The sequence below is a fragment of the Gobio gobio genome (assembly GCF_949357685.1).
Source record: "Gobio gobio genome assembly, contig: scaffold_149, whole genome shotgun sequence".
NCBI lineage: Eukaryota > Metazoa > Chordata > Actinopteri > Cypriniformes > Gobionidae > Gobio > Gobio gobio.
Window position 1 is genome coordinate 11,304 of NW_027645736.1, and position 23,531 is coordinate 34,834.

General features: G+C 38.2%; 1 protein-coding gene across 1 annotated transcript; it reads left to right on the forward strand.

The window, feature by feature from the left end:
• Positions 1-18,143: 18,143 nt before the first annotated feature.
• LOC307122374 (uncharacterized protein) lies at positions 18,144-21,781 on the forward strand. Its single transcript, XM_079846365.1, has 4 exons — positions 18,144-19,056; positions 19,231-19,284; positions 19,379-19,510; positions 21,159-21,781. The coding sequence occupies exons 1-4, from the start codon at positions 18,177-18,179 to the stop codon at positions 21,458-21,460; spliced, it is 1,368 nt and encodes a 455-aa protein (XP_079702491.1). The 5' UTR covers positions 18,144-18,176; the 3' UTR covers positions 21,461-21,781.
• The last annotated feature ends 1,750 nt before the right edge of the window (positions 21,782-23,531 follow it).

Here is a 23,531-nt window from a genome sequence, read left to right on the forward strand (position 1 = left end):
ATGGCTGGAGAGCGGTTCCAAAGCTCACAAGGCACTGGAAATGATGGTTCTCAAGAAGAGGGGGCTCAGAAAACTCCACCGATATCTACCTTTCAGGTAACTTTTGGAAGCACCTTCATGTCTGTTTCTCATTTTAAACTTGAAAAATTCCCATCTTTGTATGCAATTCACTTCATTATTATCAAAAATGCTTTTGCTGTTTTTTTTTTGTTTGTTTTTGTTTTTTAACTAAACCACAAAACTCATCATCTTTTAATAATTATTTAGTTTCCAATAACCACATCTATTACCATTTTGTTGTTTGGTTCCTGCTAATTGGATTGAAATTAATTTCTGATCAGAAAATGGGGCATAGCTGTGATGATTCTGACACAAATTGCAGACAAGAGGGAGATATAAGCCATAGATAAATTCTAGACTGACATTGCTCCAGGTAAATTTGTTAATGTCAGGGTTTAATGTCAGGATTTGTTTTTAAAGGCTTCAAGTTTCATACAAAGTTGTGAAAACATTATTTGTGCTAGTGTAACAGGTTAAAGAATGAGATATATTTTTTTGTAACCTTTCATTTTCTATTTTGTAGTTATGTGAGTTTATTTCACCAAAATGTTGTATTGTTCATTCATTTTATAGTCGTTTATAGGTATTGGGGGAATTATTTGTTGTGTAAGTGCGCCCTCTATTGGATAGAGGCTGGAACGATGGTCATATATTGAATTTTCCTTTCTCAGTTTGCATTCCACTTGACTGAGAGAGGTACGTGCTCATTTCAGTGCGATGTAAATTTGAAATATACCTGTTCTGACTTTAGTTAAATGCACATGGTAACTTGTACGTGTATTTTATGATGAAGGCATATACATTTATTTGAGATGTGTTGAGAACTTTGTTGTTTTGAGAGCTTAAGAGATTGCTAACATAGCTAACCTCTGTGTTGTTTTGTTGTATGCTAGCGCTCGCCATTCTATCATTTTGTTTTGTTTCAGTTGTCCTATTTCTTACGTTAGGTTGATTCTGATTGAAGATAGAATCCTGATCTTTTGCTCTCTTTGAAATTTGTACAGGTATGTACTCCCAATACCAGGTTTAAAATATGTGTTCATTGAATAGTTTTCTTGTATTGATTGATGTTCACTGAACAAAACATTTACATTTTGTTTCTTGCATATTATTGTATGCAGTAACTATTGAAAGGAAGATGGTTTATTTTATGTTGCATATTGTTAATGTAAAAGCTAAAAGCCAGTAGTTGATGGTAGGAATAGTATGCAATATGACATACACATGATAATTAATCTGTATTTTATTTTCTGATTTTTGAATGTGATTTAAATATTCAGAAGTTTTGCATTCCACTTGACTGAGAGAGGCTGATTCTGATCGAAGATAGAATCCCGATCTTTTGCTCTCTTTGAAATTTGTACAGAATAAAGCGCCTTGAGGAATATCAGCGTCCTGTCTTTAATGCACCAGAACACAACGCAATAGTCTGCGACGTGCAGAGCGTGCCGGCTACACTAGAGCTGTATTGTTATAGTTATATAAATTGTAAACTATAAAGAAGGAATTGTATAATTTGAAAACCAAGATTATCCATCTACCCTCATTTAAAGTCACTGATTCAATTATATCTCCTTTAAAATGATTAAGTAGAATGGCGACACCTGCTGTTTGTTGAGAGGCATGACAGAAATAACATACTATATCACCCAGTCCTGACCCTGGAGGATCATGTTCTGCAGAGTTCAGCTCCAGCCAGTCCCAACACACTTTCCTGGACATTTCTAGATATCCTGAAGACCTTGCTTAGCGGGTTCGGGTGTGTTTAACTAGCCTAGCTAAACTTTGCAGGACATTTGCCCTGACATTAGCTTGTTACATTCATTGAATGTGATTCATCAACAGCTAGTACATCTTAAAATATAGAGCTCATGACAAATAAAAGTTCCAGATGGACAAACATTAAATGCAAAAAAAAAATTATATAATAATATCTTAAAAGAAACTAGGGAGTGGCAAACTTTGAAGTAGGGTTGAAGTTTGAATGAGTTGTACAGCTTCTCATACACAGATATGGCCTATTTATGAATACAATTCTTGCATTTATTTGTCATTTAAACTGATGCAAAAAGGAGAGAGAGTAGAAAAGACTTAGCATGCGTCTCAATCAGCTCCCTAGTTCAGAAGTCAATGGGCTGACTGATCCCTGATCAGTGTCCTGACTACTGACCAGAGGAGCTGACCGAGACCCTTATTATCCTGTCGCCCCCTCTAGTGGACAGCATTAAGTGTTACAGCCCTCAGTGCTCAGATAACGCAGATCAATGGGATTTTTTGGGAAAGTAAGTCTGACCATATAGAAAAGATAGACAAACTCAGAAAAATCGACCAAAAAAAGTTATAGTTTTATTAAAAAATAAATAAAATAAATTTTGTCAGTATTAAAGGGATAGTTCACCCAAAAATGAAAATTAGCCCATGATTTACTCTCCCTCAAGTCATCCGAGGTGTGTATGACATTCTTCTTTCAGACAAATACAATCTGAGTTATATTAAAAAAGTCCAGGTTAATCCAAGCATTATAATGGCAGTAATAGTTGCTCTGTTTTTGAAGTCCATAAAAAATGCATCTGTCCATCATATAACTGCTCCACACGGCTCTGGGGTGTTAATAAAGGCCTTCTGAAGCGAATCGATCCGTTTGTGTAAGAAAAATATCCATATTTAAAACTTTATCAAGTAAAGTTTCGGCCGATTGATAATGCTATACATGATCTCAAACATCAGATTAATATGCTATAACCCTAATTGACCAATTTTCAGCTCAGGGTTCCCACGCTTCTTGAAAGTACTTGAAAATACTTGAATTTCAGACACATGGATTCAAGGCCTGGAAAGTACTTGAAAACAAATATAGGTCCTTGAAAGTGCTTGAATTAAATTTGAAATAAATTTTGTTTAGAATGGTGTTATTTCAAAAATTGTCCTACAGTATATGCGCTATCAAAGACAGAACGAAACGTTGCTTACGTTTGGGGGATGAAGGGGTAGCGGGAAAAAAAAAACTTGAACTGATGGAGAGCAGTACTAGCCTGGTTTTACCAGACTCTCGTACATTTCATTTGTACATAGAGTCTGGCCACTCTCCATTGACAAGCGTTTACTTCCTTGAAGGCGGGTTCTCTGTTGAAGTTTAAAACTATTGGATCTGCCAAGAGTCACTCTGAATCTGCCTAACCAATCGCTAACGTTTGGTCATGACGTATGTCACGCGCCGTTCGCCTTTGATTCTCACATTAACTGAGCACACCACCTCAGTATCAGTGATAAAACCTCGTGCATTCGGATTGTTATTTATTCACGGTGGAGGAGAGTTTTGTGATCGGAACGCGCTGCTCTCGTGGTGCATATATCGTGCAATCATAACATGATTGTATGCTGTCAATAAAATGTCATATGCTTAGTATGATAAGAATAAATGCTGCCTTGAATAACAGCCCAATTCAAATGTTTACGTGCTTTTCTTATTTTATTTTTTGAGCGGTGGTGAAATATTTTGCTCTTGTAAACACTTGCCAGTATTTAAAGAAATACAAGTCTAGAAATGCAAATTACAGCTCACGCAACCGCGCAGTGCTCTGAAAGGGTCTATAAAGGATATAAACAGTGAGTTTTGAAGTGATATATTCTTGAAAACTCAGAGATGTGGATTCGGACAGCAATTACATTACCACACGACCTTGGTGTTTGTCAAAAGTCGATAATTCAGCCTGGGTTTTTCTCGCGGGTGGTGGGAGACGGACGGCTTCAGCAACTCCTTCACCACTAACGGAGCGAGCTGAAAAAGACTTTTCCCGGACCACAACATCAGCAGTACAGCAGTGATTGTTCTTGCTCCGTGTAACGGGAGTTCGTTTGTTCAGGGAAGAAGGAGGCGGGAACCGGCGAACGTTTAACAACTTTTAATCAAATAATAAACACAAAATGAAAGTAAAAGCGGCAGCCCCTCACGGACGACTGCCGCGCACAAACATAACAAAACCCAACTTAAAATCCAGGCCTAGTCCTCTCTCGTCCTTCACCGGTGTCGCTCGCCCTTATATGCCTCCGTGCTCCCTCATGAGAGGACTCGAGACCGGTGTGTCTCAATCACGCACACCGGTCTCGCTCGCTCGTCCACCTCGCCACACTTTTAACTTCTGGACATTCGTCAGCGCTGCCACACACTCGCATCTTTCTCCGACGCCATTACTGAACTACAACTCAAACTAGCGCACGACATCAACGTCATCGCTCTCAGCCACTCCCTCTGTGCGCTGATTGGACCGGTAAAAAATTGTTCGGGGGAAAACCTAAGCATACACCGCAGTCCCAGACGTAGTACTGAAGGAAAATGAAAATTGAGCGGAAGTACGTAGGAGGGCGGAGCCAGGCTAGAGCAGTACATACACTTGCTGAAAATGAAACGTCTTAGTACACGATGTAACTTTACACATCACAACATGTAAATAGGAAAATGTTGGCGTTATTTTGTCACTTATTGAGCAGTAGGCTAGCTGGAGCCATTCACCTCCAGTCTTTGTGCTAAGCTAGGCTAGCGGTGGGTGCGTCAGACAGAGTTATGGCACGCACAGAGATGAGAGTGGTATATATGGACTTATCTAACTCTGGGGGATATGGGGAATACGCTAAAGTCCCAAAAAGTCGGCGTGTTCCTTTAAGTAGCCTACTTTAAGAGGTCTTTCATGATGCTACGTATGCTGGGTTATGAATCTGATAGGTGCTTGAAATAAAATAAATGGTGCTTGAAAAAGTCCTTGAAAGTCCTTGAATCTGGTGTTCATGAAAGAGTGGGAACACTGTCAGCTGCTTCGGGTTTGACGCTTAACAAATCTAAATGTGAAATCTTATGTCTGTATCAGACTGAAGAGGAAAATATGTTTAATATACCTGTTAAGAAATGTGTTGTAAGAGTGGACTCCTGCAGATGGTTCAATCTGCAGGGTTGCCAGAAGACTAAAGAAACGTTATAAGAAAGATGGAAGAAAACTGTACATTTCACGTCTATTTCCACCCACTGCAACTTATACCAACGACGGAGATAAGCGCAGTTACAATAGCAAAATATGTGGGATTTAATGACAAAATCTGGTTATGGTTACACTTAAAATAGTTTCAAAATGGATGTATGAGATGATAAACTTATACCATTAATCGTACACAGCATGAATAAAATGTTACCTGAGGGATAGAGAGAGAGAGAGAGAGAGAAGAAGAGAGCAAAGAAGAGAAGCCCCAATGACCTCAAGAGCCAGAGAAAAAGAGAGCCAGAGAAAAAAAAGAGAGGGAGCAACAGTTACAATCTTTTATCTATTCCTTGACCATGTGACTGAAACCAAATGTGAGATATTTAAACTGACCAATCAGACCAAACTTCCCCCACTGTAAAGGTGTGGCACCCATGTGGCCTACAGGCCTCTCTATCGTCTTCCAGATGGCCCTTCTGATAAGCAAATGGGGGTTGACAACAGTAAAGCAAATTTCTTTGTTGGATTTCAAATATCAAATTTCTTTGATTATTTTCAATTCCTTCAGTGTAAAATACTTAGGTATTCATATCTGCAAGGATCACAAGGAACGTCAACAACTTAATTTTTTCGCCTAAATTGAATAAAATCAAAACATTACTGAATTTATGGCTTCAAAGAGACATTTCTATTTTAGGGAGAATTCTTTTGACTAAAGCAGAAGGGATTTCAAGATTTGTCTACCCTGCCCTCTTCTCTTAATGTCCACGATTCAACATGTAAAGACATAAATACCTAGCCTGGGAAAACCCAGACAACTTCCGGCAAATTTAGATTTGCTCTGCAAGTAGTCTGGCAAAGAGTCCATTCAAACCCATTTCTAAACCCTAGAAATCGTGGCACCAATTAGAAACGTTGGGGCGGGCTTTACACGATGACGACAGGCAGCGCAGCGACGTTGAAGCAGATTATTTGCCGCTGCTGTGGAGCATCACTCGTTCGAATCAGCTATCGCGTCTGTTTTAAGCGATTTAAACTTCTCCTTTTCGTTAAAACCCGAGCAAAGAACAACACTCGAAGCCTTTATATCTAAAAAAAGATGTTATCGCTGTCTTACCGACTGGATTCGGCAAAAGTCTGATACCAGCTTGGCCCTTTGGTGGCTAAACGAATGGGTCTTAGCGGGAGTCCTCTGGTAGTGTTAATGTTTTACAAAATATAGTTTTAAGTCCTTTTCAGGAGTGAATTAAGTTGTTTAAAGCTCAAATCTGTGGTTTATTTAAAAAAGAGAGCGCCTTTTTTAAAATTTGATCTGCCGTCTTCGGAGTTGTGAGTTCCAGTGGTCCAGCGGCGCTCAATCGATCATTAACCCCACGAGAGGCGCCTTTCCTCGGCCAGTCCTTCTGCCGTCTGCCGCTGGCTCTGATGTCTCTGTAGTGGTTAAACCGTCTCGTCTTGTGTAGATCTAACGGCTGATCTTTGCTCTCATTAATCTATAATTTGTTCCTAGACAGATCGTTTTGTCTGAGGGCAAAGTGAAGTTTCATAACTTAATATTTTTAAGATATTAAACTTTACCGTTTTAGTCTCCTAGCGCTGACTTTGACTGAATTGCTTTATTTATTGTATAGCTTCTTATACCTTTTACTTATACTTTTATAATTGCTATTGATGATCACACATAAACTGACATTTAACAAAAAGAGACTGGGTTGTGTTTTGTGTCATATTTAATTTATTACACTGATAATCATAGCCTATATTATGTGTGTGTGTTTTTTTAAATGTAAACGAAAAGAGGCTGGGTTTTTTATATTTCGTTTTGTTATAAACATGCATTGAAGATAATATGCATTGCGTGCACTACATATACAAATATATACTGAGTGATGCTGTCAAGAGCATAGTAGGCGGACTAGTGTCCTCCCGTCCTCGGGAGTTCGTTCTCCGGAGTCAAACTTGGTAAGTCACGGACGCAAGTCAGAAGTTTGCGTAAATATGTCATAAAACACCACTGCCTCATTTCATAAAAAAATAAAAATTAAACATAATAATAATAATAGCCACACGAATGTGGTTCAGGCAACGCGTAGCTAGGCCTACATTGATTATCTTATATATTTATAATAAAACGAAGTATAAAACACCCTGCCTCTTTTCGTTTACATTTAAAAAATAATATATTAAACATTAATATGTGGTTTAGGTAAGGTGACCAGATTTCTGAAATGGAAACCGGGGACATTTCCTATTTGAGAACACAAGTACAGACAAGAACGCATATTGAGAAACGGCCAGTCAGATGTTTCTCCGTCGCTCTGCATACGTCATCTCCCTCATCGCTCTGGGGTGCGTTTCCCGTACAACGATGCAACTCGCTGGTTTAACTACCATGGTACGATGCATCTTTAAAGAAATCAACTAGCTAGTCACTACTGTTTCCCGAAACCATGGTACCTGTGTCGCAAAACCATGGTTTGAACCACATTGGTTGGAGCTGTCGTTATGACGTTCTTCTTCTTCTTCTTCGATCTACTGGCGGACTGGTGCTATGAGCACATATCGCCACCTGCTGTAAATTTGTTTTTTTTCTCTTTTCGACTGCGCTTTCTTAGTGACGATGTGGAGTAATTACGTTAACAACTCAACATTCATTCTTTGCACAATGAAATATAAACATATATAAACACAATGTTGTCTTCTCTGATCCCAAAAATCTATAACTATTAATTTCACAATTTCATATTTATTAATTTCTTATTGAATATTGCTAGATCAGCACAATTAAAATGAAAATAAATTATGGGTTTTACTGTTGATCAATGATCACTGTGATTGTTATACTATTGTGTACACCTGTTGCATATTTTGCTTAAGATCATTAGCCTACCTATTTAAGTCCCCTTGCCATACAGCTATGTGTTCATATGACCTATATGAAAATGACGCGAAAACCACCATTTTCAAAAAATGAAGTTACAGTTCTTTTGGAAGAGGTGGAGAATTAAAAAAAACTGCTATTTTCAAAGCTGAAAAATTGTGTAACAAATGCTGATAAAAAAAAATCCTGGGCAGAAATCACCCAAAAAATAAATGCTGCTGGCTATGGTTATGAGCGAAGCCCAGAAGAAGTTAGAAAAAAGTGGACGGACTTTGCAAGTGTGTCAAAACGGAGGGCTGCAGCACGTAGAAGGGAAGCAAAAAAGACTGGTGGGGGTATCAACTCCGTTCCTCCTCTGACTGCAGAGGAAGAGAGAGTTTTGGCCATTCTGGGGCCTGAGGCCTTGGAAGGGATCCCTGGAGGCATAGATGCATGTGCGTCAACCAGGCCTTTGAATTCAAAGTTGAGCCCTGGAACATCAGAACCCCTCCAGCCTTCCCCTGGAACATCAGGCCCCCTCCACCCTGGTCCTGGAACATCAGAACCCCTCCAGCCTTCCCCTGGAACATCAGGCCCCCTCCACCCTGGTCCTGGAACATCAGAACCCCTCCAGCCTTCCCCTGGAACATCAGGCCCCCTCCAACCTGGTCCTGGAACATCAGAACCCCTCCAGCCTTCCCCTGGAACATCAGGCCCCCTCCACCCTGGTCCTGGAACATCAGAACCCCTCCAGCCTTCCCCTGGAACATCAGGCCCCCTCCAACCTGGTCCTGGAACATCAGAACCCCTCCAGCCTTCCCCTGGAACATCAGGCCCCCTCCACCCTGGTCCTGGAACATCAGAACCCCTCCAGCCTTCCCCTGGAACATCAGGCCCCCTCCACCCTGGTCCTGGAACATCAGAACCCCTCCAGCCTTCCCCTGGAACATCAGAACCCCTCCAGCCTTCCCCTGGAACATCAGAACCCCTCCAACCTGGTCCTGGAACATCAGAACCCCTCCAGCCTTCCCCTGGAACATCAGGCCCCCTCCACCCTGGTCCTGGAACATCAGAACCCCTCCAGCCTTCCCCTGGAACATCAGGCCCCCTCCAACCTGCCCCTGGAACATCAGCAATGAGTCCTGGTCTTGGGCTATTGCTTCCTTCTTCTGACTCCCATCAGTCTGAGGCCTCCTCATGTGCTGAGCAACGTCGTTCTGGCATTCCAGAAAACCAGCCATTAATCTTCCGCCAAAGGAGAAACAGGGGACGTTGTGGCTGCAGTGAGAAGCTGCTTCAGTCGGAGAAGAAGAAATTATCTGAACTCCAGGGAATCAGGAGAGAACTGAGGGCCCTGAAGGAGCAGAAAGGCCAACATCATCAGGAGGTTATGGCCTATAGGAGGGCTAAATTGGAACTCCTGCAACAACAAGCCAGCAAGCCCTCTTTAACCATGTTTCTACCAACCGACAGTAAGTGAAAATTGTGTTATTTACTCAGTATGGAAAGTCAAATCATGTGTGGCTGACAGCCATGTAATCTTTTTTCTTTTTTTTCAGATCCACAGATGTAACCCTCTTTTTTTTTTTGCTACATTGTTGGCCATCATGCCTCACTTCTGGCAAATGGGGCTCTGGTGAAGCTGTGTGGTGCATGGCATTCAATTTGTTTTTGAGTGATGAAGTTAAAACCCTTCAGCAGTTGAACTGAAATACAAATACATAAAAAATGTTATGGCCAAATATACTCTTTTGTAATATGTATTTCAAGTGCTTTTCTAATACACTGGGCATTCAGTTTAATATGAGGAAAAGAGCATACTATTGTAACTTGACTCAAAGTACTATATTAATACCATATAAAAATGCAGGCATTACTGAGTGAAGCTGAAGCATGTTTACCATGCCATGTCATCATTTCTTAAATAACTGAATAACGTGACCAAGCCTGATAATGAAACATATGAAATGGAACTTTGATTATATTTTAGTGGTGAGCCACCATCACATAGACCATAAAGTAAATGAAAATGTTGTTCATTCACAACATTAATATCATCAATGACAATATAAGCCAAACATAACACAAAACACTCTTAAGTACTAAGACTATTCTTAAGAGAAGAATGAAAATTATGAAATAACAGAATGACAACAGTCTATTTTAAAGCAAATCAACAATATATTAATGTTGTACCTTATTACTATAACAAATCAAAGATGGTAATAATTAATTGTAGTAATTTAATTAATTTAGAATGATTATTAGCCATGGTGTTTCTATTAACTCAAAAGCAGGTGTACTAATGGCTTTCCTAATAAAACTGTGTGTATGTGTCTTTCAAGTGCTCAACAATGGCAGCTTTACAAAGATTCTTACAGCTGGAGCACAGAAGGCGACTGAGAAGTCAATCAGTTTATATAAATGCCCACATAAGGACAAATTTTACCCCTCTTGACTCACTATCTGATGATTAGATTAGATTAGATTCAACTTTTTATTGTCATTACACAAGTACAAGTACAAGGCAACGAAATGCAGTTTAGGTCTAACCAGAAGTGCAATAGCAGCAAGTGCAGGATATACAATGGTTGCGTAAGTGCAGGACATAAAAATGTTCTGAATATATATAAATATGTATAAGTAGAGAGATGGTTATTACTATAAGCAGAACTGAATTTACAGATGAATATATACAGTGAATAAATATACAGATGGCTATTACTATAAACAGAATTTACAGGTGAATATGTACTAGAATATAATATACAGATGGCTATTACTATAAACAGAAAGTGATGCAATTTTGCAATTTTATGCAATTCATGCATTTATGCAATGCAATTTTAAGAAAATTCCGTCTTCCAAGGACCAAGATCCTTGAATTATTTCAGATAGTAAAACCACACCTTCAGAGGGCAACAAGAAGGAACTACGCCTTAAGTCCAGAGGTGCAGTTGTTAGCTACACTGCGTTATTTTGCTGTTGGAAGTTTTATGGAGGTGGTGGGTGATGGCCTGGGGCTCAGCAAGTCTTCAGTCAGCAAAACTGTGACAACAGTAACACCTTTGCTTTTACAGCTGATGAAGAGCATCCTGGTTTTCCCCAAAACTCCCGAGGAAATACAGCTGGCCAATCAACAATTCTATGATCTTGACAACATCCCCAGAGTGATTGGCATCATTGATGGCACCCTAATCCCAGTATTAAGCCCTAAGGTAAATGAGCCCTTGTACATTTGCAGGAAGGGCTATCCAGCCATTAATGTTCAAGTAGTGTGTGATCACCAGGGAATGTTCACTGACATTGTGGCAAAATGGCCTGGAAGCACACATGACTCTTTTGCATGGGCCAATTCGGCAATTTGCCAGATGGCTGAAGAAGGTGGCTTTGGTGATAGCTGGCTCCTGGGAGACAGTGGATATCCTCTTCGCCCCTACCTATTGACACCTGTGCAGCATCCAGCCACCATTGCAGAGGAAAGGTTTAATCAGGCCCATGGAAGGACACGCTCTATAGTGGAGAGGGCTATAGGACTGTGGAAACAACGTTTTCGCTGCATCAGCAAGTCCAGTGGTGGCCTGAAGCTAAACCCCACCAAAAGCTGTTCTGTTATTGTGGTTACTGCAATTCTCCACAACATTGCAGTCAGGGAACATGTCCAGCTTCCTGAGGAGGAAGTTGATGCCGTTGGAGCCGATGGTGAGGAAGATGCTGTTTCTGATGATGATGACGATGATGATGATCCTTTGAACCCACATCAAGGCAGAATGCATCCTGCAGGAGCAGAAGTCAGAGAACTTTTAATTCAGAATATGTTTGGATGGTAGGCTAATACAGTATTTTACAGTTTGGATACTGGGTTTTCTATTATTTGTTTAATTTAATGTGACATAACTTGTGTTAATAAATAATGTTGTTTATTTGCCTATGTTTTCCCCCAGCAGACTTCACTTAAATACTTTTGCAAACAATAAATATGTATTTGTTTCTTATAACACCATGAGAATATTATATTCTACTACACAAAACTGCTTATTTATAAAAAAATTCTTCATTCATTGACAAACAATATTGTGGTTTGAGTGTGTAATATTTTAAATAGCCTATGTTAACGTATGTAAATTAGCCTATAGCCTATTGGCTAATTTAGGATAGGCGCAATAAGCTTTTGCTTCTACCTATTCCTTTTCAGACTTTATGTTGATTTATGTCATCATTTGTTAAATGTTTAAATGTCAGAATAAAATAAATCTGAATCTGCCTACGTTTCCTTAGCGCTAAGCACTGCATGTGTTGCGTATATGTGTAATGTAGAGGGCTGCATTGGGATTGAGTCCCGCCGGGTCCCGCGGGACCCAACGCAAATCTCGCGGGAGCGGGCGGTTTGAATTTTGCTGCGGGCGGGAATGGGCGGCTAAAAAAAACACCGCGGGAATCGGCGGGATAGGGAGGTTGCCTAACGACATGATGGAGAAGATGTCAATAGATGATGTAGAAAAGAACCTCAAACGAGGTATTTACAGCACAAAAGCTAAGCAAGGAAAGTCTGACATTTGGAGAAGTTTCTCAATTGTTTTGGTAGGCAAAATCATGCGGTATAACGTTATATGTATCCACATATTGCGCAGCTGGCAAATACATAGATACTTGATCATACCTCACCAAAAACGCTCAGCACTCCCTGCAGGTCAAGTTGACTGTTTGGTGTTTTTGACAAACAATATAGAAGTTTAGTGAGTGGAAATGGATTGTTTCTAAATGTCCGTTTGCTATTTTGTGTTCACATTACGTTCTGTTGAAGCATGTTTTCTCAGGTTTCCTTTCAGGAATTGGGATCTGTTTTTTGTTTCTCAATCTGTTTTTCTGTTTTCTGTTTTGCAAAGCAGTCTATTTTTATGTGCAAAGTTTTTGATAAAAACGAAATTATATTTGAATGTATTTGTCTTTTTTTTTTTTTTGTTTTACATGCAGGCCAGGGAAACGAAACAAACAACCCCATGAATCTCTTTAATAATATCAATACAAATACGTGTTTTTTTCCCCTGCGGGATGGGAGAAGACACAAAATCAATGCATCTCTATTATTGTGCGGGAATAAATTCTCAGAGTTTTGCGGGTGCGGGCGGGAGTGGACATACATATTGCGGGAGCGGGCGGGAGTGTAACACATACGTTGCGGGAGCGGGCGGTAATGGTCAGAAATTCGGCGGGTGCGGGCGGGAGCGGGATGAAGAAAACAGTCCCGCGCAGGGCTCTAGTGTAATGCTACATTACAGATACAATTTAATATTTAAGGGTAAACCCCTTTTTGTTAAATATTGTTTTTGGGAATTTAACAAAGCTACTTACTTGCACACTCACCGTTTCTTCGCACAAACGAAACCAAGACTGCGTCCCAACCAGCATAAATAATCCTTTCGGAGGGCACTTCGAAGGGAGAATAATTGCGATCGTCACGCTATTATATCGTTTCAAATAATTTGTAATGAAGAAAGCAAATTGTGTTAAACCTAGGCACCTCGACTTTAAGTCATCCAAATTACTTAAAGTAGATGGTAAAACCTTCGAAAGAAATAGGCTATAGGGTCGATAGCTCTGAATAGAACACATCCCAGCTGCTGCGAAATCAATGACGTCGATACGACAAACTAACAAGGAACTATACTTCTAACCACAGGTCAAGAGCTGTCGTTCCAACCACACAAGTTTGCGATGCAGTTTGCGAACGTTCGTTGGAACGATGGTTTCGGGAAACACCAAATCGTTGAACTATGCTGATAACGACGGAACTTGCGACCATAGTTGGCCAACGATGCTTTCGGGAAACGCACCCCTGATTGGTTTTAGGTCTATCCAATTGCGCCGAGAGGCATTTGAGCGACGCCCGTTGGTGACGCCCCTTTGGAAATGATTTGTCTATGAAGCTTTGCCAGACCATAACTCAGTTACTACTGAGAATGGTCTGGTTTTAACCAGGCTAATAAATACCAACTTTTGGGACTTGAATTATAGCTTTAAGGTGAAATGGTTAAAGGAATGTTTGAGAGCACCAGAGTCCTTATGGTACTTTAACCCCAAACAACATTTGAATAGTGTAGGAGGCCTTCAGTTCTTATTGAAATGGAACTACAATATTACAAGATTGCCACTAAAACTATCCCAATTTTATCAACAAGCTCATTCTCACAACTTTTCTCCACACAAGTCCATATTATGGAGTAATGAATGCATCACTAAAGGGAACAAGTCACTCTATTTGCAGAAATGGATCGATAGAGATATTATTTTTAATTACTTTAATTACTTAACTATGAATCCTTTCTCAGAGAGAAGGCATTCCCGATAACGTTCAAAGAATATAACTCAGTTTTCAAATCTATACCTACTGGCATATTAGAACTAATGAAAAGTTATAAAAACAAAGTGAAGTTCCTGGTTTTAATTTTACTCTTTATATAAAAGGTATGGATATTATGAACAGCAATTGTACTAATAAGCATATCAGAAAATGCTTTCTAAACTTAAAGAAAATAACACCTCATGGGACATTTTTCTGGAATTGTCATTTTACTGAGATTCATTGGTGTGGAGCGCGGCTTGTTCCTTTTAGATTTTGTATCATGAACAAAGTTAGGGAATTACATGTGAAAATACTGCATAATACATTTCCCACAAACGTGTTTATCTCAAAATTAACACCTGTTGATAATTATTGTAGTTTTTGTAAGACAGAACAAGAATCATTAACCCATCTCTTTTATGGTTGTTCATTTTGTTTTACATTCTGGAAAAGTGTTGAACATTATTTGGCATCTAAAACAACACATACAATCACACTTGAAGGAAACAGATTATTACCTACTTTGATTGTAAAGATAGGAGTTTATGTAATATTGTAAATCTCTTTATTTTATTAGGTAAGTTCCATATTCATAATGCTTTATCAATTTTCCAAATCAAGACCATGTTTTAAATTATTCCGAATTGAAACTGACATATATTTTGAGTCTCTTAATTTGGTAAAAAAACAAACACAAAAAAAGCAAGAAAGCTATGTTAATATGTTATGATATATACTCACATTTTTTTAATGAAAAATTCCTGTTAACCTTATTATTAACAAAGCGATGGCTGAATGTTTGTAAATTGAATTCTGTAATAAAACATTTTTTTAAAAAAAGATTAAGGATGGTTTGTTTAGTTTGAACGTATTTAATACTTGCCCCCTTTTTATGCATTTTTTTCTTTATTTTATCAATTACACAAACCCAATAAAACACAATAAAACAGAAACATTGTTCCAATAAAACAATTCATCATCATGAAGCAAACGGTCTGACATTACTGAAGTAAATCAAAATGCTTTATTTTGAGTTTTTGTCCACTATATGCTCACGATCATCTTATAATGTATATTGAGCAGAGCTTACATCTCTCTCTGCTGACTCTCACACAACGTTGATGAACTGCACTAGAACCAGCTTTTGCTCTTGTTTGACCCAATTTTGTCTGTAGTCTACCGGCCCAGTAAAGGGAAATCTTGAGTGACCATGAACCTGCTCTCAGCGTGATTAAACACACACACGCACACACACGCACACACACACACACACACACACACAGACACTCTCTGACATATCATGTCTCACACAAGAGATGAAATCAAAGTCTTCAAAGTTTATCCAGGACACAAGCAACACTTTCAAAAAATATAATTTATTATGATTTATAAGGTGTTTTCTTCATGGGGACCGATAGTTTCTTATCACAATGTCAAAAAATTCAGGTTTTACTATGCTTTTGACATTTGGGCCCCATAACAAAAAGAATATCTGGAACACACACAGACAAATATTATACATTATGTACATTCTCTGCAGTTTCATGTCTAGTATGTATTTCTGTGTGTTGGAATATTGCTTTTGGAAAGCTGAACATCAGTTTATTGGACATGTATCACTGGAGTTTTTATTCTCAGTACATTATCAGTTTATGTGTGTTTATATAATCCTTCAAAATGCTGTTTATCTTAATTTGAGAGAAGATTAAAGACCCCATGAGCTCTTACTCTAAATGCTTCAGTTCAGTGTTCAGTCCAAAGTCTGTTTGAAATTATTACACAAGTGTCTTTGTTCCATCTGTAAGATTATGAGAAGGATCATTTAGTTCATGTGACCATAATTACAGGCAAAATATCATTTATTTATGTGGTTCCTTATCGGAATAAATCCAGATTCAGAAATAATGAACTATTTATTTCTTTGCACAGTTGTTCTGTGTGTGATATGAATCTGTGTGTGTGTGTGTGTGTGTGTGTGTGTGTGTGTGTGTGTGTGTGTGTGTGTGTGTGTGTGTGTGTGTGTGTGTGTGTGTGTGTGTGTGTGTGTGTGTGTGTGTGTGTGTGTGTGTGTGTGTGTGTGTGTGTGTGTGTGTGTGTGTGTGACATGTGTCTAAAATATCCTTTCATTATTGATGAACCACTATGTACTTTATGGTGGTTTACACACCCTGGCGAGCCTATGATGAAGAAAAACAGATAAAAACATAATCTTACCACAACAAATTCAGACGTTTCAGTCTAGCAGATGTCCATGAACACATTATCAGAAGTGCAGATTCTTGCACTTTCCCATAACTCAGGATATTTCTGCATGTGAAGGAAAAGCACACATATAATGATTAACTCAGTCGACCGAATGATACGAGCACACATCAGTGGCTCAAGGCTGGAGCTTACGCTGCTGTTTTAACCAATAATCAGAACAAAAAGCAGTTGAAGGATGACGAGCATAATTCAGTTTAATATAATTTATCTGACTCCATTAAAGTTGTTGTTCTTTAACCTCTTATTCTTTAACGGTAAAAGTCCACCCCCCAAGATTACTGTTATAAACATGAGCCCCATCTGAAAGGCAAAGGCGGAGGTGTTGCTGTAATTTATAATCATATATTTAGTATTACTCAGAGGTCTAGTTTCAAATATAATTATTTTTAAGCGTTGGTGCTTCTAGTGTAGATGATAAATCCCATTTGACGTTGTGTTAGCTACTGTATACAGGCCACCAGGACACCATACAGACTTTATCACAGAATTTGCTGATTTTCTATCAGACTTAATACTAAGACAGAAAGTCTGCAAACGCCTCTAGTTTTGTTTTATTCCATATACACTACCAGTCAAAAGTTTGGAAACTGTACTATTTTGTACTGTACTTGGTGTACTTCTGCTCACCAAGGCTGCATTTATTTGATCCAAAATACAGCAAAAACTGTGTGTATTTATATATTGTGAAATATTTTTAAAATAACTTATTTTGGTTTCATTAGTTAACATTAGTTAATGTATTAACTAACATGAACTAGCCATGAGCAATACATTTGTTCATCTTTGTTAACGTTAGCTCATAAAAATACAGCTGTTCATGTCGTGTTGAGATCACGCACCGGTGTGTGTGTGTGTGTGTGTGAGTGACAGAGTTAAAAACAAATAAAACCACTTAGTGATTTTGCACAAATTTGACTAGAATCTAAATACACAGCAATGTCAAACAAAGGGTAAAACGAGAATAGGAAATAGACGTGCACAATCAAACAGTAGCATTACAGCTTTTAGACAGACTACTCTACATATGAACCAAAACAGAACTTTTACAGAAGCACTCTATAAAAACACAATACTTCCAATCTTTATCAAGATAAATGCTTACCATACGCAATAATAAACTCACTGCAACAGTTCACTTCCACCAAATGATACGTACACTCATTTATTTACATTGCTAATGCTGACAACAACTCAAGATGGAAATTGCAATATTATTCATTTTGTAAATATCTTAAGGTTTTTCCATGGCACTTTTTCCATTTGCTGCTAGTGCTTTAAAAGACTATTGAAAGCTGTGCAACAATGTTCAAAAGGCGATGCACAAATGAACTGAATTGTAACATCTATTGCTTTGGATCAAAGCATCAGCCAAATGTATAAATGTTAAACTGGTTGCACTCTCTGGCAGAACCTGTGATTCTACTGTGGTTTTATTCCTAGAACCTTAAAAGAAAATCAGCCATCTTGCTGGAGTTTGCTGGAGTTCACGGACATGAAAAGGCAGACAGCAAACACCTGTGAGGCCTTGAGAAGGATCTTGGAAACTTTGGGAAAGTTACAACTTGTGTCAATATAAAAAAAGATTAGAACCTAACTTGAGCGGTAAACAACAGGGGTATAAAGGCACATGAGAGGCTGTGGGGATGACAGAGCAAGAGCTGGAGACAGACATCAGTGAAGAATGAAGGGTTTAGTGTGTTTACTGCTGCTGTTGGAAACCTTTGTGTTTGTCAATGGAGGACTCAATGAGAACGAGATCAGTCAACAGCTCAGCTCTGAGGACAGAAGACAGAATCCACCGCAAACAGACACTTTGAGAGCTGAAGCTTCAACTGAGAGCCAACAATACTGCCATCTGTGCTTCCCTGACATCCATGCAGCCCTGAGAGAACTGACCGCCACGGTCACAGAGCAGAAAGCAAACATCAGAGAACTGACCGCCTCGGACACAGAGCAGAAAGCAAACATCAGAGAACTGACCACCAAAGTCACAGAGCAGAAAGAAAACATCAGAGAACTGAGAGAAAACATCAGAGAACTGACCGCCACGGTCACAGAGCAGAAAGCAAACATCAGAGAACTGACCGCCTCGGACACAGAGCAGAAAGCAAACATCAGAGAACTGACCGCCTCGGACACAGAGCAGAAAGCAAACATCAGAGAACTGACCGCCTCGGACACAGAGCAGAAAGCAAACATCAGAGAACTGACCGCCACGGACACAGAGCAGAAAGAAATCAACAGAGAGCAGAAAGAAAACATCAGAGAACTGACCGCTACAGTCACAGAGCAGAAAGCAAACATCAGAGAACTGACCGCCTCGGACACAGAGCAGAAAGAAAACATCAGAGAACTGACCGCCTCGGACACAGAGCAGAAAGCAAACATCAGAGAACTGACCGCCTCGGACACAGAGCAGAAAGAAAACATCAGAGAACTGACCGCCTCGGACACAGAGCAGAAAGAAATCATCAGAGCTTTAGAGACGCGACTGAGAGATGCTGAACAGGCTGCAGAACAACAGACGATTAGCCTGGAAGAGCTGGAGAAGAAAACTGATGGTACCTCACCAAAACATTCACTCTTTTATCAATGATCCTCAGAGTAAAACACCAGTGCAATACATTGTATAGTGTAAATGTCAGTGTAAAGTTGAGAGTTTACTGTGTAAATTGTGTTATCTATTTCAATAATCAGTGTGAATGTGATTTAACAGAATCTTTATTCCTTCACAGAAACTTCAAATCTTACTCTGAGTCAAGTGGAGGAGTTGAGGAAAGAGAACAGAGGTTAATATTAGCTTGAGTGATGTTAAATTCAGTGAATACATTCTCAGTGTAATACAGTAATATATCACAATATTGCTTATGTTTTAAACAACAGACAGAGAGATTGCTTTTTCAGCTTCACTGATGGAATCTGGCGAAGGATATGTTGGTCCTTTTACCACTGAGATCACATTAACCTACAGGAACGTCTTCACAAACATAGGGAACGCCTACAACCCAATCACAGGTAATTATCAATGAAATGAGTCATAAATATTATAGTGTTAGATCAGAGGAATCTTCACGTCAGAAATATCAAATCCAGCCCCGGATCTTATCTAAAGATATCCGTTTGTCTGGTGTGTGGAACAAACCTGTCGACAGAAAGTCTGGTCTGGTTCCTCAAGACTCTGTTAACAGTTTTCTATCAGCCTGAGAGTTTGACTCAGAGAAGAGCAGGAGACGAAGTGATGATGATAAAAAGAGCAAAGTTTTATAGAATAATCTTAGTTGTGTAAGTCTCAATGCTCAGACTTCGTCTGGCCAGTACAATTTCAACAAGTGTTGTTATACAAAGGGGGGAAATGGAAAATCACTGCTTCACAACATCGTCCTGTGACGATACAAACCTTGAAATGGAGACTTTCTCTGATCTCCTACTCATGAAGCAAACATCCCTTCAGAACACAGTCATAAGACTAAACAACAATGCAAAATTATTAAGGAATATAAAATGTAAAGACAAATTAATAATAATAAAATAATAAATTATATAAATGAAATAAAATTATTAAATGAATAAACTAGAATGTAAATTTCCTAAATCTGAGTGGTGCTTGCAGTGGCAAAAAAACACAGTTAGCATTTTGCTAGCATGATGTTAACACGATTAGAATGGTATTATCATAATGCTAACACGATTAGCATGTTGTTAGCATTATTAACTAACATGATTAGCCTGTTTCTAACATAATTAGCTTGTTTTGCTAGCATGATGTTAACACAATTAACATTTTGCTAGCACGATGCTAACACGATTAGCATGTTGCGAGCATGATGTTAACACAATTAGCATTTTGATAGCACATTTTGACTTGTTTTTTTCATGTTATAACTCCAAGCTAATTGCTATTACCATGTAGCTATTCACTGTTAGCATATGTAACGAGTCAAAAGACCCAACCCTCATGTCTCTATGATGTTCTGATGCAGAGATATAGGTATTGCTAAACGGTTGCTAGGGTACTCAGTTTGGTTGCTATGGATTGGCAGCTGCCAATGATGATCCTCCAAAGGCTGCTTGTCAGTATGAATGATATAAACCAACCCCCATGCCTCATGACATTCAGATGTGAAGATATCCCTCTGTGGATTTGGGTTGCTAGGGTGCTTGATAATGGTTGCTAGGGCATGGCTAGGAAGGGTTGAAGGTGATTTGTGATTGGCTGTTGATGCCCTGAGTTACACAAACCCACCCTCGTGTTTCTATGACACTTCTACCAAAGATATCCCTTTGATCTCTTTCAATGGAAGTCTATGGGATCAGTTGCTAGGGAGCTCTAAATGGTTGCTAGGGCGTGGCTTGATAAGTTCGCTGCAATGTTAAGTCGGGATTTTTGACTTTTTCGCCCCCCGGGCTTCGTAAGCACCACTAATGATATAAATCTACATATATGACATAATGATTATAAAATTACATCATATAAAAGAAAACAGTAAATAAACCTGTATGTAGGATTGATCACAGATTGCTTTTGAAAATCTTCAGATCTGATGTTGTGTAATGTGTGTAAGAGAATTAATGAAATGATCTTCATCTTTTAAAACTATAACACAGTGTGTTTGGTCATGAAACTGTGTGAAGCTGATTCTGTGTCTCTTGTTGTTTGATTCAGGTGTTTTCACAGCCCCACTGAGAGGAGCCTACATGTTCAGAGTCACTGTTCATGGTAATGGCGGAACTGGAGCAGCTGCATCTATTGATAAGAATGGAGAGCGTGTGGTTATAGCACATGATGAACAGACTCAGGGTACGTTAAACTCCTCAAATGGAGTTGTGTTGCTCCTGGAGGTTGGAGATGTTGTCTATGTGAGGCTTTGGTCTGGCAGGAGGATATATGATAGCCCGAGTAACTACAACACTTTCAGTGGTTTCCTGCTGTTCCCCTTAAGAGAAGATGAGCTTTGCAGAATGTGATTCCAGTAACTCTGAACCTTCAGCGAATGATTTAAGATGATAATCATGAAGAATCATTAACATATGAACCTGTATTAATGAGGAATAATGTGTGTTTGATGTTTGCTATAGATTACTGTATAAAAGTCAGTATGAGACACTATATTCATAAGCTCTGAGCTGTCTCTACATGTCACATTATATAAAGAGTTTCATCACTGAGACAGACAGGACTCATGAACATCACATGACTGATTTAAAGCAGTAAATCTATAAATGTTGAATAATATCTTTTGAAGTGTATCTTGTTGCTGATCCTGGATCTGTATCTTCATCCTGCATAAATAAATAAGAGAATAAAGAGACATTGTGGTATTTTCTTCTCAACAATATTTGTTTTGAAGTCATGATATCGTGTGGTTTAATAATGGCGCTGTCATGTAATTCATAAGATGTAGTTTACATTTAATTTACAGTTTTTGTCTCTAAAATGGTAGATTAAGAACTAAGAAGTGTATTTTTCTGAATCCAGTATGTAATGTAGCAGTAGCTCAAAGGCTAATCTCATGTCCTCATATATAGAGCAGTGTTAGTCCATCAGTCGGGAACATGCAGGGATTCTCCTGGAGGCCTGAAGATGGCGCTCCAGAGCGGATCAGGGTCTGTGTGTCTGTGTGACGTGTCCACTGGTGGAGTGGCCACAACATCGCCTGTGACTTTATTTCATCTTCATCTACTAAAGATGAAGCTAACAATGATCTGAACCATATGAAAAAATAATCAACCGTTAAAATGATAAATAAAATAAATGTACACAGTTAAAAAAAACACAAAAAAAAACTAATTATTTATATTCATAATTTCTAGTATTTGTACAGACTTTACATTTTTATTTCAATGTTGTAACAATTAATTTATCTATTTTATCTTTGTAGCAGATTTGTTACATTACAGCATTAGTTAAAGATTCTTAAGGGTCAAGATCAAGTTCTCTGCATCTGCATCAAGCCATCCCATAATACTGTCACCACTCAAATGAATGCACGGCTCAGATTAGTTTCAGTTAACCTACATCTCAAGTTTTGATTTTGTATGGCCTCGAGCACCACAAGCGCCATTTTGTGTTTGTTGTATTTTGTTCTGTTTTCATGTGCATGAAGTTCTCAGGACGTGAACCGGATTGGCCAAAGGAATAAACGCCTGTGTTAAGGAACTCGCCTGTGTGTGTGTGTGTGTGTGTGTGTCGCTGTGAAAGAGCTACAATCCTTATATTCGTCTATTTAACTTTTACAACACAATGATTATTTTCATTGTGTTTAATGTTATATTTATGTTTATTGTTATTCTTGGGTCCTTATTCACAATAATATATTTTAATACGTTTTACTTACTCTACTATTACTAAATTATGTTTTTTTATAAAAAGTTTTTGGTTTTGCCTTCAGGTGCCATATGTATAACTCCGCTCAGAGCAGGGTTAGTTTATGACCAAACCTGCAGAAATTAAAAATACATTCATTAATGAATAAGTAAATAAATAAATGAATAATAAAATAAATATACAAATACGTAAATGGATAAATAAATGTGATAATAGGAAAATAAATAACAGAATAAACAACAATTGTAAAAAAAACAATATTAAATTGTGTATTATATCCCTTAATTTATTATTTTCTGCTTTTATACATTTATTTTTAAACTTATTTATTTGTTAGTACATTTTTATATTTATGCATTCATTTATTTTTAGATTTATTTATTATTAATCTAAATCTGACTCACATGTATTTATTTTTAGATTTATTTATTATTAATATAAATCTGACTCACATGTATTTATTTTTAGATTTATTTATTATTAATCTAAATCTGACTCACATGTATTTATTTTTAGATTTATTTATTATTAATCTAAATCTGACTCACATGTATTTATTTTTAGATTTATTTATTATTAATATAAATCTGACTCACATGTATTTATTTTTAGATTTATTTATTATTAATATAAATCTGACTCACATGTATTTATTTTTAGATTTATTTATTATTAATATAAATCTGACTCACATGTATTTATTTTTATATT

Excerpts from the sequence above, each read along its gene's own strand:
- LOC307122374 (XM_079846365.1), top strand. The coding sequence starts at position 18,177 with ATGAAGGGTTTAGTGTGTTTACTGCTGCTGTTGGAAACCTTTGTGTTT. Across the intron at positions 19,057-19,230 it reads GCTGGAGAAGAAAACTGATG|AAACTTCAAATCTTACTCTG; the intron begins GTACCTCACCAA and ends ATTCCTTCACAG. Across the intron at positions 19,511-21,158 it reads CGCCTACAACCCAATCACAG|GTGTTTTCACAGCCCCACTG; the intron begins GTAATTATCAAT and ends TGTTTGATTCAG.